At 39.5% G+C, this 20412-nt stretch overlaps 1 protein-coding gene across 11 annotated transcripts in view; it reads left to right on the top strand.

The window, feature by feature from the left end:
* The window catches only part of Cdc14b (cell division cycle 14B), a 98892-nt gene that overhangs the window by 38435 nt on the left and 40045 nt on the right, over positions 1–20412 (top strand). For 7 of the 11 annotated variants that reach the window (XR_015448833.1, XR_002395496.2, XR_015448834.1 and 4 more), the window contains exons 2-4: positions 13892–13982; positions 14785–14860; positions 17834–17926. Coding sequence is in view for 8 of the 11 variants with exons in the window: in XM_004846088.4 (XP_004846145.2) it covers positions 13892–13982; positions 14785–14860; positions 17834–17926 (260 nt within the window). In the remaining 3 variants the exon portion in view is untranslated. Of the gene's footprint in view, positions 1–12579; positions 12854–13891; positions 13983–14784; positions 14861–17833; positions 17927–20412 lie in introns of those variants that run through there. The other 4 variants (XM_013072704.3, XM_087204948.1, XM_087204949.1 and 1 more) reach the window with 4 other exon arrangements.

The following is a 20412-nucleotide window of genomic DNA, read 5'->3' as shown; positions in this document are numbered from 1 at the left end:
TCTCCCAGTCTCTACCTTGAGCTTGTGAGGCAGGCAGCGGAACCACTGAGCTAAATCCCTGGCCCTTTCTTCTTTTCTTTTAATGACACCAGTTTCATGAGATTAAGTGGGTCCAACCTTTTATGATGTCATTTAACCTAAATTAATGGCCATTTAACTCCCCTCAAAGGCTCTGTTTCCAAATATGTCACATAGTGAACTAGGGCTTCAATATGTGAATTTGACTGGGGGGATACAATTGAATTTATTGATTCATACTAAAGAGGAACATTGGGGCTGGGAGTGTAGCTCAGTGGTAGAGCATTTATCTCGTAGTCAAGGACTTGGGTTCCATTCCAAGCATCACAGTGAAACAAAAAACCCCAAAACAAAAGAACCCAATATTGTTGTGTTACTGTTACATACACTCCAGATTTCCATAGTTTTTACTATTTTTTTTCCATTTCAGCATTCAGTCCAGGATACTACATCTCATGTAGTTGTCATTGCCTTAGTCTAGTAAGGCCTGTGGCAGCTTTTTTTTTTTTTTTGGTACCGGGAATCGAACTCAGGTCCTTGTCCTTGCAAGGCAGACTGCAGAACCACTGAGCTAAATCCCCAACCCCTTGTGACAGCTTTGAGGAATACGGGTCCCATTTTGTAGACTATCTTTCAAATTGGGTTCGTCTGTACACTCCTCATGCCTGGCCAGGAGTTGGAATGAAACTGCTGCGGTGGAGCACACTTTCTCACCCACCCTGTTGCATCAAGGGAACCTGCGGTCCAGGTGACATCGCTGCTTAACTCTTGATCACTTGGTTAAAGTATGTTTCTCCTTTGTACAGTTACTATTGTTCCTTTTCCATATTGTGTTCCATATTGCAAGCAAGTCACTAAAGTCCAGCCTACACTCAAAGGGGGAAAGGGCTAGAGCTTGGAGGGAAGTGGCTCTGTGTGTTGTTTGCAGTTCTACTGTAAGGAAGATTTGTCTCCTGTATTTATTTATTCTATCAGTTATTTGTATCAGTACAGATTTATTCATATTATTCTATACTTTGGCTTATAATTAAGTAGTAAGTATTTTATCGTTCCATTTGTTCCTGTTTTGGCCATTGGGAATTTTTTTGGGTTGGCCCCTATATCCTCTTAGCTGTTACTAGGTAGCTCCTTCTAAAAGTGGCTCACTAGTTAAACCTTACCGGTTTCTGAGTTGTTCCCCTCTCCTGGAGTTGGAATCCAGGTTCTTGTTTAGAACAAGGAATTGACCGAAATGAGCAAAAAGTAGTGGTAAAGTTTATTTGAAAAAGTAAAAGTAAGAGAGAAACTGGCTCTACAGAACAAGTTTGGGCTGAGTAAAAGGAAAGAAAAAGCAAGGTAAAGGTACACCCTGCAGGATACAGGAAAGCCAGGATACCAAGCTCTTCTTGGTGGCTGTGTCCTTTTATACTGTCCAAATCTACAGGAAACCCATGAGAACTTCTACATATAGGTCCTGAGAGACAGTGCTGGGATTCCATACCTTAAGCTTACATGAGGTGTAGGGCGTCCTATTGAAAACCCGCTGGAGTTCTGGGGAGAAGTCTATGTTCAGGGCTTTAGAAACTGTTCTGAACATGTGTCCGGGACCTTGTAATTAACAAGTCACCCACTTCCCCAGCCACTTTTGCCACTCCCTAATCTCCTAATGCCCCCCCCATTTTTAATGATATCTCTTGAAAATTCATCAATTCTTTTTTTCCTTTTCTTTCTTGAGAATAGGGTCTTGCTATGTTCTGCAAGCTAGCCTGGAACTCCTGGGCTCAAGCAATCTTCCTGCCTTAGCCTCCCATGTAGGGGGGATGGCAGCTTATTTGCCTTATACCCAACTTTATCAACCTTTTCTTTTCTTTTTTTTTGTTGCTGGGCATCGAACTCAGGGCCTTGTGCTTGCCAGGCAGGCGGGGCGGAACCACTGAGCTAAATCCCCAGCCCAAGGAACAATTTGTAAATATCCATGTCCTTTCCTGGTCACCACCCTCTATACACTACTCAGGGCTGGGGATTTAGCTCAGCGGTTCCGGCGCCTGCCACGCAAGTGCAAGGTCTGGAGTTCAATCCCTGGTACCAAAAAAAAAAATATATATATATATACACACACACACACACACACAACTCTGATTTTTATTGCCAGAGACTTATGTTGTCTAGTTTTAGAAGTCATAGCAATGAAATCATGCTATATTATGATATTACCTTTTGTTTCTGGGTACTTTTACTAAAAAGTATGTGTGCGTTCATCTAGATACTGTATGTGGTCACATCTCATTTGTTTTCTTTGCTTTGTGATATTTCATTGTAAGAAAGCATCCCGGTTTTTCATTCTACTCTGGAAATGTGGATTGCTTTGTTTTTGTTGTTAGAAATAATGATTCTATGAACATTTTTGTATGTTTCTTGGTGAATATGTGTGTGAATTATTGTTATGCAAACCTGGAAGTGGAATTACTAAATCATAAGATATGTGATAGTCATTTAAAAAATAAATAGTTAGCTTTCTAAAGTAATTTACTAACAACTATAATTTTGGTTTCTGCTGGCCACAGGAGGGGAGTTCCTGCAGGGTTTGGACAATTAAATGGTCTGAAAAGTTTGAAAACTTAACAATTCTAGTGTAAAATATCATAGTACAAAAAAATCTGTAAAGTTTCCCTTTAAAAATCATTTAGAAAATATTTTAGAAATACAGGTGAGTAGGGAGACTAACAACATTAGGGTCAGTGAGAGGAGATGGCTTGGGCTTGTATGGATAGGTTTCCTCTTTTTCTCACATTGGTTTTTGACCAGCTGATTGAGAAGCAAAGTACTGTACTTAAACAAATGAAGGATAAAATGACCGGGCTTGATTTACAGTTGCACATTTCAAGCTGCAGGCAAGTGGAATTGTGTAAGCAGCCACTGCCATGTCTGACAGCAACAAGGATGAATTCCAGAGAGTACATCCACAGGCTCCAGAATCCTTAGTGTGACTGTGTTGACATAGAGTCTCTTCCACCCTCATCTGTGATACAGTAGCAGCAGCAAGAAATAAGCCTCTGCTATAAACTAAATCACTTTAGGGCTGTTTGTTGCCACTGTTCCTCTCCCACATTCTATGTAGCCAGGTTCCAAAAGAGGAGCAAGGATGGGCCAGGGATTTAGTTCAGTGGTGCCACCGCCTGCCTCAAAAGCACAAGGCCCCAAGTTTGAGCCCCCCAAAAAAGACCAAGGAGGCTGAGTCAGGAGGATCGCAAGTTTGAGCCCAGGCTGGCAACTTAGTAAGACCCCGTCTCAAAAAATAAGAAAGGCTGGGCATGTAGCTTAGTGGTAGAGCATCCCTGAGTTCAGTCTTCAGTACTTTACAGGAAGAAACAAGGAAGGATAAATTAGGTTTCTTCCTTTTTTGTGTATATAGTTCAGGCTAACCTTGAACTACTACTGGGATGTAGCCCAGGCTGGCTTCTGACTTTTGTTGATCTTCCTGCCTCATCCTCCCAAGTGTTGGAATTACAGGTATGCGTCACCACACCTGGCACTTTTTGTGTATTTATTTCCATTCTCTGCCCATTTATTTTTGGGTGTGTTAGATTTTTTTCTCTTTGATTTAATGTTCTTTGTAGTTTTATGCACTGATTTCTCAGACTGTGTTATCATTTAAATTTTGTTCATGCGTTTGCATATTGAATGGAAGTACTAAATCATTGTGAAATCAGATTTCTCAATTTTCTGCATTAGAGTTGATTGAGATCTTTTTTCATTTTTTATTTTAAACCTTTCCCTGCTCCTCTGATGGGAGTTATATTTCTGTATTTTCTTCTTTGGAGCGTAGTGGTATATTATGGTATGAGGTTGGGATTGAATGACCTCCCTCCCCACCCCCAGTACTATAGCCAGTACTCTGTCTATACCAGGTCCTGAATATTCGTGCTGGGTCCAATGATCTATGATGCTACTTCCACCAGGTTATGTGGCACTCTTTGTATCTTTTAATATTTTGGTAGGACAGAGGCCTTCCTCTTTTTCTATAAAACTATTCTCAGGTCTTCTTGGCCCCTGTACTATTTAGTTAGCAGCATTTAATATCATGAAAAGACCTGTGGAGATTTTGATCAGAATCAGTAAAGGGGCACTTCGCATCTTCTCATTAACCTATCTGCTTTATTCTCTGCTTATTCAGGAAGGATGTGCATGTCTTTTATTTTCTATTACACTTCATAATTGGTTAATGCAAGGAAATACAAAAGCTCTTGGTTTCTGTGTGCTAATTATCTGTATCTCAAAACTTCATAAAACTTTATTCTGACAGTTTGCCAACATTCTATTAATTTTCTAGGTACACAATCACGATCTGAAAATCAGGAAAATTTTGAGTCTTCCTTTCCAATGCTTCTCTTACTCTTTTTCTTATGTTGGCACCAGAAAGCACTTCTAGTTATTACGTTAAATAGAAGGGACAAGATTGGGGATTTTTGTCTCTTTTTTTATTGGGGGGGGCTTGGCTTCTGAAGTTAGGCAGGAAGTGTATTTACTATCAGTATAGACCTGGAAGATAATCTTTTATCAGGTTAGCTCCTTTGTGCAAAGACTTAATTGTGAATGAGTAGTGACTTGATTTTCCCAGTGCTTATGATTCAACCCAGGGATGGGCACATGCTTAGGCAAGTACTCTGCCACTGAGCTACAGCCCTCAGCCCGGAGTATTGATTTTTGTTTTCCAGTACTGGGGATCAAACTCAGGACCTTGTACGCTTGCAAGGCAGGCGCAGTGCCACTGATCTAAATCCCTGGCCCTCAGAGTATTGATTTGAATGACTCGTGTGTGCGTGCGTGTGTGTGTGTGTGTGTGTGTGTGTGTGTGTGTGTATTTAATGAGGTAGTCATGTGATTTTTTAATTCATTTTGATAGACTTTCTCTTTTTCTTTGAAGAAACTGGTAAGATTACTTTTCTTTTTATGAAGGGGCAAATTCTGGGGATTGAACCCACGAAACTCTACCATTTAGCCAACTTTTTTTATTTTTTCTTTTTGGAAAGAATCTCACTAAATTGCCTCAGGACTTAAACTTGTGATCCTCCTGCCTGAGCCTCCCTCACTGCTGGGATTATAGGCATGTGACATGACATTTGACTAATTTTCTTTTCATATGATACTAGTCATTTATATTTCTTTCTTGAATTGACTACTCATAGCCTTTATAATTCTTTTTTCCCCGTTGAGTTGTTATGTTGTCTTTTATGTGTTATAATTAATCTGTTATTATTTTTTTCTTTACGTTTCTCTTAGCTTTTCCCTTTACAATGTGAGTTTTGTGTTGTACTGTGTTATTTTTTTGTATGTGTTGTACTTAAAAATCCCCAGTATTAAACTATAAAATTATTTGCTAACATTTTTTACAGTTATGACAACTTTTAAAAATTGTTTTATTTGCTGTTTGTTTTACATAGTATGTGAAATTACAACCTCCTTTTCTGCCTGCCTCCCCCGCCCCCCAAATATGTCTTCCTTCCCCATTGTGCTGCAGGAATATTTTTCAATCAAGGTTAACTGAAACCTTGTGGCTTAGAGGGACTGACTGTATTATGGTTCCTATCTAACTCAAACCTGTTTCTCAGTTTAGAGGTTCCACTGTCTGTTCTATGATTAATTATCCCCAAATATTATGTCATTCTGTAGGAAATTGTTTTTTCATGTATCTAACAAATATGTATTAATGGAAGAGGTAACCAGCAGGAGGCCTGAAAAGTCAGAGAAGCAGGGATAGTGATGTGATGTGACAGGGACATTGTACGTAAATAGCAAAAGGAGCTCTTCAGTACTGTACCTATCTGTTTTTGACTACAAAGCCATTACAGAGGGGACCCATGGGCTTATAAAGGGATTACATGTTTTTAAACAAAACTTTGTAAAGAGCCCTGCTTCTAGCTGGTGAAGTTCCTAGTAAAACGCTCTTTACCCAGTACCCTGGTCTCTATAGTAGTGGGGTGTGGTAGTCCCCTAGTCTAACAAGAGAATACTGACAAACTGGGCCTGATAGAGGAGGGAGTGCAGGGGAGGAGGCTTCTGGGTCGATGTGCCACTGCTTCCAACAGAGGAGGTGAGCTACATGGCTGCCAGCAGCAACACCCCCCCACCCCCGTCAAAATGAGAAAACATGTAAACAAGCCTCAAAAACAGACTTCCAGATCACCTACTGCAACCCCAAAGGGAAATGAGATGGAACACACTGATACTGAACACCTGGACTCCCTGAATTGGCAACAAAAGAGGATATGGGAAAAATGAAATCAGAAATAATTTCTCAGATAACAGCAGAGATTGTGCCCATAGTGCAAGACATGATTAATAAATCTAGAGAGGAGCTGAGGAACATGATGGAATCCGAACATAGGAAACAAATAGAATCCCTAAAACAGATGCAAACAGATTTCTAGGAGATTAAAAACTCCATTGAAAGTCTACAGAGCAGTACAAGCCAATGTGAGTTCAGAATATCAGATATAGAAGATCAGATTGCAATTAGTGACTAGGAAAAGAAAAAATGCTTTAAAATTGTAAGGGGCCATGAGAAATCAATCCAGCAGCTTCTAGACGATGCAAAGAAGAATAACATAAGACTGATTGGAGTCAATGAAGAAACAAGAGAGAGTGCAGATGACATAAAAAGCTGTTCACAGAAGTGATGGCAGAAAACTTCTCAAGAGCAGGGGGAAAAGAATTTGACATACAGATAAGTGAGGCATATATGACTCCAAATAGCCTTGATCAAAAAAATCTACACATAGGCATATAATTGTTAAGATTCCAGAAACTCAACAGAAGAACAAAGTTCTACAAGCAGTTAAGAGAAAAGAAACAAATCACATATGAAGAAAAGCCCATCAGAATCACAGCAGACTTCTCAACATAAACCCTCAAGGCAAGGAGAGCTTGGAGTGATATATTCCAAGCACTAAAGGAAAACAGCTTCCAACCCAGATTGATGTACCCTGCAAAACTATCTTTGAAAATTGATGGTGAAATAAGATACTTTCATGACAAAGAGCACCTTAGGAACTTCATGAATACCAAAACAGCACTCCAAAAAATTTTAGACAATATCCTAGGAAAAGACAATGAGGATCACAACCCCAGGAAGCCCAGCAAAATGAATCCACCGGGCATGACAAGAAATTAAAAGCAAAGGGGGAGAATCCAACAAAAAGTCATGCCAATGATGAGTCAATATGTATCAGTTATAACCATCAATGTTAATGGTCTCAATTCACCAATCAAAAGAATAAGACTGGCAGAATGGGTCGAGAAGCAAGATCCAACAATAGGCTGCATAGAAGAAACACATTTAATTCAAAAAGAAACTCAGACTGAAAGTTAAAGGGTGGAAAACAATACTCCATGCAAAAGGAACCTGAAAAAAAGCAGGAGTGGCTATCCTCTTTGCAGATCAAGTGGATTTCAAACCAACGCTGATTAAGAGAGAAAAAGAAGGTCACTACATCCTTATAAAGGGAACAATGCAAGAGCAAGAGATGACAATCATAAATATATACCAAACACTAGTGCGCCCAACTATATAAAACAAATACTAACTGGCATGAAAAAAATCATATAAGCACTAATATAATAGTAGTGGGGGACCTCAATACCCCACTGTCACAAATAGATAGATCAACTAGACAAAAAACAAGCAACAAAATACAAGAACTCAATCAAACTCTTGAACAAATGAACTTAACAGATGTTTACAGAGTGTTCCACCCCACAGAATCAGAATACACATTCTTTTCAGCTGCACATGGGTCATTCTTCAAAATACACCACACACTCACTCATAGAAAATATTTAAATGCAAAGGAATTGAAGTTATCCCCTGAATATTATCAGACCATAGTGTGATGAAATTGGAGATCCATAGCAAAAGAAACGCAAAAATTTCATAAACACATGGAAACTGAACAACACACTTCTGAATAACCAGTGGGTCACAGAGGATATTAAAGAAGAAATCAGACAATTCCTTCAATTAAATGACAATGACAATACAACATATCAGAATCTATGGGACACAATAAAAGCATTGTTACGAGGGTAATTCATAGCAGTGAATATGCATATTAGGAAAACAGAACGAGCCCAGGTAAACAACCTGATGCTGAACCTCAAGGTTCTAGAAAAAGAAGAGCAAGAAAACCCCAAAGCTCATACAAGGGAGGAAATTATAAAGATCAGAGAAGAAATCAATGCAATAGAGACTAAGATAACAATACAAAAAAATCAATGAAGCCAAGAGTTGGTTCTTCGAAAGAATCAACAAAATTGACAAACCCTTAGCCAACCTTGTCAGAAAAAGGAAAGAAAAGGCCCAAATCCGTGCAATTAGGAATGAAAAGGGTGAAATTACAATGGACCCAGCAGAAATCCAGAGCATCATGAATACCTGCTTCGAGAACCTATACGCCAAATAAGATGGACAACACAGAAGAAATGGACAGATTCCTAGATACATATGAATTACCAAAGTTGAACAAAGAAGACCTAAAAATTCTAAACAACCCAATATCAATCAATGAAATTGAAAACGTAATTAAAAACTTACCAATGAAAAAAAGCCTAGGTCCTGTTAGCTTCCCTGGTGAATTCTGCAAGACATTTAGAGAAGAACTATTGCCACTGTTTAAACTCTTCCATGAAATTGAAAGGGAAGCAATACTCCCAAATTCATTCCTGCAAGCAAGCATCACCTTGATTCCCAAATCAGAGAAAGACCAAACCAAAAAAGAGAAATATAGGCCAGTCTCACTAATGAACATAGGTGCAAAAATCCTTAATAAGATACTGGCAAATAGAATGCAGAAGATCATCAAGAAAATCATACTCCCTCAAGAAATGAGTTCATCCCAGGGATGCAGGGGTGGCTCAACATACGCAAATCAATCAATATAATACAGTATATCAGTAGAGCCAAGGACAAAAACCATATGATCTCAATAGATGCAGAAAAAGCATTTGACAAAATCCAACATGCATTTATGTTAAAAACCCTATAAAAAATTGGAATAGATGGTCTCTACCTCAATCTGATAAAAGCCATCTATGAAAAACCAACAGCCAGTATCATACTAAATGGTCAGAAACTAAAATCCTTCACACTAAAATCAGGAACAAGACAAGGATGTCCACTATCACCACTCCTGTTTAATATAGTTTTGGAAACATTAGCCACAGCAATTAGAAACGAGGAAGAAATAAATGGAATAAAGATAGGAAATGAACAAGTCAAATTGTCATTTGCAGATGACATGATACTCTATAGAAGTCCCCCAAAACTCCACCAAAAGTCTGCTGGACTTAATAACCAAATTCAGTAAAGTAGCTGGATAGAAGGTCAACACAATAAAAATCAATAGTTTTTCTGTACACAAACAACAGACTCACTGAGAGAGAAATAGGAAAATAATTCCTTTCACAATAGCATCCAAAAAACTAAAATACCTAGGAATCAACCTAACAAAAGAAATCAAAGACCTCTTCTCTGAAAACTTTAGCACTGTGAAAAGAGAGATTGAAGAGGATATCAGAAAATGGAAAGACATCCCCTACTCCTGGGTAGGAAGGATCAACATAGTGAAAATGGCCATACTTCCAAAACTGCTATATAGATTCAGTGCAATCCCAATTGAAATCCAAGCAGCATACTTCACAGACCTTGAGAAAACAATCCAAAAATTCATTTGGAACAAGAAGAGACCCAGGATTTCAGAAGCAATTCTAGGTAACACAGAAATGGCAGGGGGCATTACAACCCCCAAGTTGAAACTGTACTGCAAAGCTACTGTGATAAAAACAGCATGGTACTGGCAAAGAAACAGACCTGAGGACCAGTGGAACAGATTAGAAGATGCAGAAAGAGCTTCAGAGACACTCAGCCACCTCATCTTTGACAAAGGAGCTAAACACCCTCTCTGGAGGAAAGATAGCCACTTTAATAAATGGTGCTGGAAAAATTGGGTTTCAACTTGCCAAAAATTAAAACTAGACATATCTTTCACCATGCGGTAAATTAAAATCAAAATAGATTAAAGATCTAAATACTAAAACAGAAATGCTGAACCGGCTGGAACAGATAGAACTCTTGAAGACATTGATGTAGGAAAAGATTTTATGAACAAAACCTCAGTTGCCCATGAACTAGCACAAACAATCAACAAGTGGGATCTCTTTTTACTAAAAAGCTTCTGCACAGCAAGAGAAGCCACCAGCAGTGTGAAGAGACAACCCACATGTGGGAAAAAATTTTCACCAGTGGTCCCTCAAGACAAAGGTCTACTATCCAGAATGTATAAAGAACTTAAAAAGAAATCAGACTTCCCAAATTTAAAGACCCAGTTTAAAAATGGGCATCTGAAATGAACAGACATTTCTCAGACAAAGAAGTAGAAATAGCAAATAAACACATGAAAAAATGTTCAACATCACTGGTCATTCGAGAGATGCAAATGAAAACAACGCTGAGATTCCCCCTCACCCCAGAAAGAATGGCTGCTATCATGAAATCAACCAATAAGAAATGCTGGCGGGGCTGTGGGGAAAGAGGAACCCTGCTCCACTTCTGGTGGGAGTGTAGAATGGTGCAACCACTGTGGAAATCAGTATGGATATATCTCAAAGAACTAGGACTGGAAGTCCCATTTGACCCAACTGTTCGCCTGCTAGGTATCTTCCCCGAAGAATTAAAAGAATCATACCACAGTGATATATGTGCACCCATGTTTATAGCAGCACAGTTTGTAATAGCTAAAACTTGGAAACAGCCCTAGGATCAGTAGGGGAAAGGAAAGAAGGGAATAGAATTAATATGAGAAAATGGAAACAAAGTCTTTGTAAATAGGGGGAGGGATGGAGGTGTTGAAGGGAGGGCAGGGGAAGGGGGAAAAAAGTTAAGAACCAAGAGAGATTATGTAAAGGTGCAAATTTCCAATGATGAATGTCATTATATTGTATACCTAAAATGTACCAATAAAATAAAATTTTAAAAAAAGAAGACTGACATCATACAGAGGTAAATAGACTTGAAAAATCAGTGATTGCTTCCTCCTGCAACATAGAAAATAGTCCTTAAGAAATTGAGCTTTAGGTTTGAACTTGAATGGAAAATCTCTTCCCAGGTCTATCTTGCTGTTTTCCTACTTTAATATTTAGATTTTTAAAAAGCGCTCTGGAAAGGGTATGGTGTAGCTCAAGGGTAGAGCTCATGTTCTTTCACCACACTATCAAAAACAGAAGCAAACAGAACCCTAGAATGTTAATAAACCCAAAGAAGTTACTAGCTGGTTCTCAGCTGAAGTGTGTGCAAAGGGTATTTTCTAGGTTATCTCACACTGTACTTTGTAATCTTGATGAAGAGTCAGCTTTTTGAAAAAAAGGCTGCAGCTTTACTTCTCATTTTGAATAGTTCATAAATGGTAGAAAATTCAGAAGCTATGAAAGGGCATACATCTTTTTTACAAGTTCTCTTGTGAGATCTCATGCAGTGTCTTTCGGTATTTCAAGACAGTTTTCCCCTAAAAAATGACTATGACTACCAGCTTCTTGTGTCTCCCTGCAGAGACTTGCTGTACAGTGTTACTTACACAATCCTACGTGTGTATATATTTTTTAAATTCACACGTGTAAATAATGGTGGTACAACTCAATGTGTTATCAGACTCTTGAGTTTTGCCAGTGTAGGAGAAAAATAGTTCATTGTTTAAATCTGCATTTCTGTTATTTTTACAATAACATAGAATTGAAGTTTATCATCTTCTTGGGATGAATTTAAAATACTCCTTCCTGTTTATCTTCTGCTTTGGTTTGTGTTTATGAAAGCTGTTGAAAAATGTATATCAATCTAGCAGTTGATTGTCTGTGTCACTTAGAAAAGCCCTAGGTGGAAGAATCAAGAAAGTATTTATGGGGCTTGGTTTTTGTTTTGTTTTGAGCATTTAAAGTCTGATGCATCCAGAATTATAGAATAAGACTACGAAGTGGGCAAGTTTTCATTTGAGGCAAAAATGGTGCTGTGTATTTCTGTGTATATATTACATTTAAATTGTAGAGTGTCATTTTGGGTAAGGATTTGCTGTTGTAGTCCTTCTGTTTTAATGGAAAGATGAGAAAATCTTTCATGGAAAGATTTTTCATGGATTATTAAAGTTAATGCTCTTGTGGAAAATGCGTTGCTCTTAATATGCTATTAATCTTGTCGTTTTCACTTGAGATTAAAATGTAAACGTAGGTGTTCAGACTATATACATTGCATGGGGCTGGGGATGTAGCTCAGTGGCGCCGCGTCTGCTTGGCAAGCGCAAAGTCCTGAGTTCGATCCGTGGTACGGGGGGGCGGGGGCGAGGGGGGCGGAATATACATTGCATAGTTGCTGGGAAGGATGTCAACAGTCCTCTCTGAGCAGACCCGGTGCAGTTGGAGGAACGCTGTCCTAACCCCAACCCTAGCTCTCACCCTAACCCCAGCTCCAATCCTAACGCTGGCAGAGGGTACTGGTGCCCCCTGGCGGCGAGGGCGGGCTGTCCTCCCCTCCGTGCCCTCGTCCCGTCTGCCTGCCCCGCCCGTCCCATCCTGCTGTGACGCAGGCTGGGACGCCCCTTCGGAGAGGGCCCGCGGCGCCTTGGCGGACCTTGCGGCCGCCTTCCTAGGGCATCTGCGCCGCGGAGGAGAAAAAGCAGAAGGGGACGAGGGAGTGGCCCCTCACACTTGGGGCTACTGAACTTCGGAGTGTGGCGCTGCTCTCTCCGGGCTGTCCTGATGCCTCGGGGTCCTACGCTGGGTGCTCCTGGGGTCCCGTGGGTGACCGAGGTGATCTCGGGTGAGTGCGGCTGGGGGAAGGAAGGAAGGAGGGAAGGAGGGAGGGACCTCGACCAACACGCACCCTGGGAGGTGTGGGGACCACAGCCGGAAAGAGGGCCCTGGGCTGGTGGCGGAGGAGGGGACGCCCTGTCGCACGACTTTCCACAAGTGAGCACAGCTTCACAGCGAGGGACAGGACGTGGGAGCACGACCTTAAGCCTGTCTTGGAGTGGGGCGATTAGTGACTTCAGCACCTCCCGCGGAGACCTCTCTCTGCTCCTGTCACCTCAGCGATTTGTCTGAATGTACAAAAAGAAACCCTAGTAGTGATCCTAAATTAAAAAAAAAAAGTGATCACTCAGAACAGTTGGGAAAACATACGGTTTGGTTTGTTGTGTTCTATGGCTGCAAATTGTAATTTTGAAGGAGTTTTGAAAGCATTCTCTCATTTTTTTTAAAGCTTCTTACTTTAGTGACTTTTTAGGATGTTCTGAAAACAACAAACTTCATGTGGAAGCTAGAGTCAAGGTGGATGGCTTGCCATCAAACACAGACTGGCCTTCGCTGAAATTTCTTGGTCCAGGGGAACTAAAATTTTATGATGAGAAGCTCCCTCAGAAATAAAACCACATGCTGGGCATGCTGGTGCACACCTGTAATCTCAGCATTCGGGAGGCTGAGGCAGGAGGATTGCTGCAAGTTTGAGGCCAGCATGGGCAACATAGGGAGTTCAAGGCCAGCCTAAACTACACAGCAAGACCCTGTCTCAAACCCACCCCCCCAAAAAAGAAAAAAAAAATCAAACCATATCATTACACAAAATGTCACTTAACCGCTATTGAAACAGTTCAAGGCAATTTCTCCTTTTAAAAAAATTGCTTATTATTCTCTACCAAAAGAGCCAGAATATTTTGAACTTACTTATTGTCACCCCTACTATTTAAAACTTGCATGGACAAAATAAAACTTTGACTTCATCAGAAATATTGCATCACGCTATAGGAAACTTTTTAAATTAATAACTTGAGGAAGGAACATTGCCATTTTTCCATTTCAGATCGCCTTTGCTTTGCCATTCTCTACAGCAGACCAAAGAGTGCATCAAATGAACATTATTTCAGCATAGATAATGAACTTGAATATGAGAAGTAAGTACTGCTTTTTAAAGATTGTTAGTAACTGTAAAGGTATGTTTACAAATAGGGTAGCTTTGGAAAATTATAAATCTGTTGGTTACTTATTGGAGGAATTTTTAAAAACCTGTGGTAATAAAATAGATTGGTGAGTTGGGGTGAAAATGAACTAACTTTCCTGCCCCCTTTTGGGTTTTTTTTTGGTGGGTGGTATTGAAGATTGAACTCAGGGCCTTGTCTGTGCTGGTCAAGTGCTCCACCACTGAGCTAACATCCCTAATCCTTCTTAAATTGTATTTTGAGACAGGGTGTGGCTAGGTTGCCTGAGATGGGCTGGGGTCAAATTTGGTATCCTCCTGCCTCAGTCTTCCAAGTAATTGGGATTATAAGTGTGTACACCACAGAGAACTTTCCTACATTTAAACATTCATATTTTATATTTAATGTAAGCTAGAGGCTTTGCCAGTGGAAAATATGTGTGGAAGATCAGATTTCTTAATTTAAACGGATTTTTCATGTTAGTTGAGGTTAGATTTAGGGTGTAGCATTTGTTGCATTTTCGGTTTTTCTGAGCTGGAGAATGAACGCAGGGCCTCAGACATGCTAGGCAAGTGCCCACCACTGCGCTTTAGCCCACTTGGTGCTTATATAAATAGATGTTGTGTACCAGAATATTTTTTCCACTAAGACAATTCCTTTGAATTATATAGCCCATATCAATTTGGTTTGGTGGATGCTTTCTTGTCATTTATTTAATCTTGTAGACCCAAAAAAGATATATCTAGAATATACATGTTTCTATTTTTCAATTTTAAAGCTTCTACGCAGATTTTGGACCACTCAATCTGGCAATGGTTTACAGATACTGTTGCAAGATAAATAAGAAACTAAAGGTAAAGTCTTTTTTACTTAAGATTTGATGTTAGTAGTTATTGTTGGCTTAATCTTGGGGAGAAAAGTAAGGAAGACCTATTTCTTTTTAAAACGGTTATTTAAAAATTTGAACAAAATAAGCTGGGCATGGTGGCGCATGCCTGTAATCCCAGCACTTGGGAGGCTGAGACAGAATGGCTGGAGTTCTGGGATAGCCTGGGGTACATGGCGAGTTCAAGGCCAGTCTGAACTACATAGCAAGACTCTGTCTCAAAACAACAACAAAAATAAAATAAAATTCTTTCAATAAAATAGTTTCTTGCCGAAATGACATTTTAAGATATCTTGAAAACACGATGGAAGTCTGGTGTTTTGCTGCAGTGGTGTTTAGGATATACACATGTGTGTGTGTGTGTGTGTGTGTGTGTGTGTGACAGTGTATATTTTCTGGAGTTTCTACTTTAGAAATACTTAAGTTTGTGTCATTTAATTATGGTTGGGTTGGTGATACTCAAATATTTGAAAAGTCAAAGTGGATTTTTTTTCTAGTTCAATAAACATCTTACTGTCTGACAGGATGGAACTGAAACGAAATGAGAAATTTTTCCCTTGCTGTGGTCCTTGTTCTTTCTGCCTTCATTCTGATAAGGGAGTAGTGCTGGCCAGCTGCCAAGAAAAATGGACTCTGCTTTCCTTCCTATCTTGAAATTCCTTTAGCACTGTGACTCTTAACTTTGATCCCTTATATATATGATTAAGGAACAAGAGAAACACACCATCAGCATATCCTAAAGGCTGTTACCACTGGACGTTAAAAAGTATGTTTTTGGGGCCAGGGATTTAGCTCAGTGGTTCTGCTGCCTGCCTCGCAAGCGCAAGGACCAGAGTTCAATTCCCGGTACCAAAAAAAAAAGTATGTTTTTGTTAGTTTGAACTTAGACCTCATTTCTTGATTTTAAAAGTTTTGAATTATTGATCAGGGACAGTAAAAGTGTTTGTGTACTGCTCACTATCAGTTTCAGATTAGTCACTATAAATTGTTGAGTAGGAAATACTGCATTTGGGCGCAGGCACTTAAAAAAAATGTATTCAGTGGATTACCTGTCAGACAACTATAAAACAAAATAAAATTTATTTTTACTTAAAATTTTAATTTACCTTAATGAAAAACTTTTGCTCATCAAACCACATTTACTACAAATTTATACAGAGATGGAAACTTTTCCTTCTTCCTGGGGTCCTAAATAGGAATGTAAACATTCATGGACTTGCCAATTGATGCCCACACACTTTTCCACTTGTTAGTGGCAGGTCTTGGTCTTTTGTTTCCTTTTTTTTTTTTTGGTACCGGGGATTGAACTGGGGACCTTGTGCTTTCAAGGCAGGCGTTGGAACCACTGAGCTAAATCCCTGGCCCTTGGTCTTTCTTTTGTTTCCCACAGGGCTAGGAAGCTGAAAATAAATCCCTTTCCCTGAACTTTTTCTTTTGCTTTAATTTTGAAAGAGGGCCCCTCCCCAACCTGTGCCCAGGAGTCTGTGGACTTTGATCTGTTGGGTCAGCCAAAATTACATCTTTGTTTTTTAATAATTTACTAGAACAACTTGTATCTGTTGACATCCAACCTAACTGAAGCATTACCGCCTGTCCAGTCAGTAGTGATAAGAAGTGGATTGAAAGTTTGAAAGGAGAAGCTTTGTACCATGCTTTTGTGGCCAGATGGCTGATTGGGTTCTGTTCTTGTTTTTTTAATCAACTTTGGTCTCTTAATACATACACATTTGTGCTAGAAAGTGGAACATTGGAACCCTGGAATGTGGATTTCAGAGAAGCCTCACAGCACACGCTTACTGGGCTGAACAGACTCTGTTCCCAGCCTTACTCACGTTGATTTCTGCTCATGTTTGTGAAGCACAGTTGGGGAAGTGCTATTTGATTGTGTGTTCCTATGTTTTGAAGTTGCATATCTTTTTTATTTTTAACTTTAGATTGCTCTATAATATGCATACAGAACTATGTACAGGTCCTTAAGTATACAGCTCAGTGAGTTTCCACAAATGGAATATCTGTGGGTAATTATCTCAGTAGATCAAAAACAAAACTAGCAGCCCCTGGAAGCCCCACTTGCCCTCTAGGTTGCACTCTCTGCACGCCCCTTCTTGCTTATTTAGGATCCTGATTTTCAGCAGCATTGATTATTTTTACCCTGTTTTATCCCTCCTTCCCTCTCTCCCTCCCTTCCTCCCTTCTTCCCTTCCTCCGTTCCTCCCTTCCTTCCTTCCACCTTTTATCTTGAAGTACCAGGAATTGAACCCAAGACCTTTGTGCTGAACTACATCCCTAATCCCACCTCCTTTTAAAAAAAGTGTTTAGACAGGGTCTCACGAAGTTGTTAAGTTCCCCAGGCTGGGTTTGAACTTTCAATCTTGTCTCATCTTCCCAGAGTGGCTTACTTTTGTACTTTAATGTCATGTTTTTGGAATAGACTACTTAAAAAGCAATTAAGAAAGAAATGGTTTCTCCCATATCTGTTTCCATCTTCTTTCAGAGGCAGTCTATGCTTTTTTGCTGTTGTGTTGTAGACCCCGAGACACTGACTTTTCTGTCCCACTTCACTAGTCTTAGATGGTATGATTATGAGGCTGAGTCAGAGCACTGTTGAGTGGCTGGCATCCTGCAGAGAACTTCAGACTTTGCTCAGAGTGTCACAGCTGTTGGTTTCACAGCCCCTCAGCACTTCTTGGAAATGACCCAGAGGTAGTGTGTCTCTATATCTGTTCATGTCACATCCCCTTCTCTCCTCTTGAATTTTGTATTCATTCTAATTTCAGAATGTCTTTATGGGAAGGTATCTGGTATTTGGGGGTTTCAACATTAATCTTTTCAAAGCTCTTGTTAATGTGAATGCTTTGTCGTGAGATTTCTAATGTGTCTTTATCATAAGGTAGAAGTTTTTAAACTTAAAAAATACTAACAACTATTTATTTTTATGCAGTCCATTACAATGATGAGGAAGAAAATTATTCATTTTACTGGCTGTGATCAAAGAAAACAAGCTAATGCTGCTTTCCTTATTGGATGCTATATGGTAAGTACTTAACTAGTACAACTAGGTCATCTCTGTTCTCATGAGAACACCTAGCTAGGATGTGCGAGGACATGCATGGCAGTGTTGTAAGAAGATGGGTAACATACCATGTTGGTTAGATTCCCAGGTGCTCTGTTAGGGTTGTTGGAAGTATGTTTTGGGATAGCCACTATTTACGTGAGACTTAAGAATTTTATTTATTTATTTATTTATTTATTTATTTATTTATTTATATGCTTGCCAAATGTAACGATCATATTCATCATAGGGCATTTGTACCTGTAGATAATATATCTTAATTCCTTAAGAATTTCATTTATTAGTAAGTTATGTTATGTTGGAAGATCTTTGGTTTTCTATTTATTTGTTTGTTTGCTTATTATGTGGTTCTGGGGGTTGAACCCAGGGTTGTTTTTTTGGTGGTGGGGGGGGACCAGGGATCAACTCAGGACCTTGCACTTGCAAGGCAGGTGCAGTGCCACTGAGCTAAATCTCTGACCACCCATATTTTTATTTTTATAGTCCCATTTTATTTTGTATTGAAGTGGATTCATCTGCAGGAACCCCTGCAGCTGTAGTTTTCCCTGAGTTGACTTAGAGCTCAGAGCAGGACACCTCCATCATGGTCTGATAGAGAAGCCTCTTCTCATCTTTTCTGTCCAGTGGAGAGGAGTAGCTCTAGGATGTTTCTTACACTCCCATCCCACCAGAAGTGTGAAAGATTTTTAAAAATTAAAGAAAGGATTGGTTTTGGAGCTTTTTAGGTAAGTTCTTCCTCACCTTCAAATTGCTACCTGGCTCTGTCATGCCTGTCTTCACCTTCTAAAATTCTTTTCTTGTATATAGTTTGATAATCTGGAATTTATAAAAATTAGACCAAAAACTAGTGAAGCTCATTGAAATTGAATATCAAATAATTTCATTTATTTGTATGTTTGTTTGCTTTGTTATTTTTGGTACTGTGGTTTGAACTCAGGGCTTTACCCTTGAACTACATCCCCAGGAAAAATTGATAGGAAGAAAATATTCCAAATGAACTGTTTACTTTTAAACTCTGAGCTGTTATTCATAAACAGACTTAATATGGGGTGGTAGGGAGAAATGTGAAGCTTTAGCACACAGGAATAGAGCATTCATAGTCCTTTTTTTTTTTTTTTTGGTATTGGGGATCGAACTTGTATCCTTGCGCTTGCGCAGCAGGTGGCGAAACCACTGAGCTAAATCCCCAGCCCAATAGTCCTATTTTTGTCTTAAGAACGGAAGAGGTTATATGTCACAAGAACCTAAAACATAGACTGATGTGTCCATCTTCTGTTAGTCCTTTTGTCAGATGGCCAAGCATGTCCTGTGTGTCATTAGAAGTGACAAGAGTGACTTGATTGTTCAAAGTATTGTCTCTGATGCGTCTGGGTAAATGGCTTTACCATTTTAGCTGTCTGAATCCTGGAATCTTTGATGACAAATCAGAGTCAAGTTAAAAGTCTTCTATTCCACTGAGAAAAGAGTTGAGGTTTAAAGATAAATGAATTTTTTTTTTGTTTTTTTTACAAAAGGGTATGTGCCCTGTTTTTTATGAAATGATGCTTGCTGCTCTGTTATGTGGCAAGTCAGTGACTGCTAGCCAGATTTGGGGACTGTGGTACTTAACCATGTCATTTCAAAGTAAAGGTGAAATTTTGAGTGGAAACGTAAATGCTTTTCAAAACAAATTCATGATTAAAGGAGCATTTTGAAAATAAAAATTTGAGATTTTGTTTTGTCATCTTGTAAAAAATATCATGCAGAAAATCTGTATTTGCACCCTGAGAAATGTAGAGAAAAGCTTATATTTATAGAAGCAGGACGCATATGTGTGTGTATATGTGATTTCTACATACACATTCACACACTGTATGTTTGATGTTTACCAATAGCTCTATCACCTGCGTTTTAAAAACTTAGTTACCTGGGCCGGGGATTTAGCTCAGTGGTTTCGCTGCCTGCTGCCTAAGCGCAAGGACCTGAGTTTGATCCCTGGTACCAAAAAAAAAAAGTTAGTTACCCATCCTTTCATTTTAGTATATATTTTATCTTTGTTATGGCTTGTATCTAGATGTCTCCCCAAAGCCTCATACAGTCATAGATGGCACTTTTTGGAGGTGGCTGGATCTAGGGTGTGTGATGCTGGGATTAAGAAAGGCCCACCTTGGGTGAGGGTGGCACCACTCAAAAGGTGGGTAGCCTGGAAGAGATAAAAGGGAAGGGCAGGCTGCTGCTGCTTCTGCTGCTATCGTTGATTGCTGCTTGCTGCCTTTTGCCTGCCCTGCTTTACCTGAAACCACTACAAACTGTAAGTCGAAACAAACATTTCCTCCTTTAATTTTGAGTGTTGGGTATTTTGTCTCCGCAAGAAAAGTAGCTAAGATATATATATATATTTTTGGTACTGGGGATTGAAATCGGGACCTTGCGCTTTCAAGGCAGGTGCTGGAACCACTGAGCTAAAT

The sequence above is a fragment of the Heterocephalus glaber genome, unplaced genomic scaffold (genome assembly GCF_053883595.1).
Source record: "Heterocephalus glaber isolate CG9 unplaced genomic scaffold, H.glaber_assembly_v1.0 deba00000594, whole genome shotgun sequence".
Classification (NCBI taxonomy): domain Eukaryota; kingdom Metazoa; phylum Chordata; class Mammalia; order Rodentia; family Bathyergidae; genus Heterocephalus; species Heterocephalus glaber.
The sequence above is the reverse complement of the archived record's forward strand: the minus strand, read 5'-3'. Positions and strand labels throughout refer to the sequence as shown.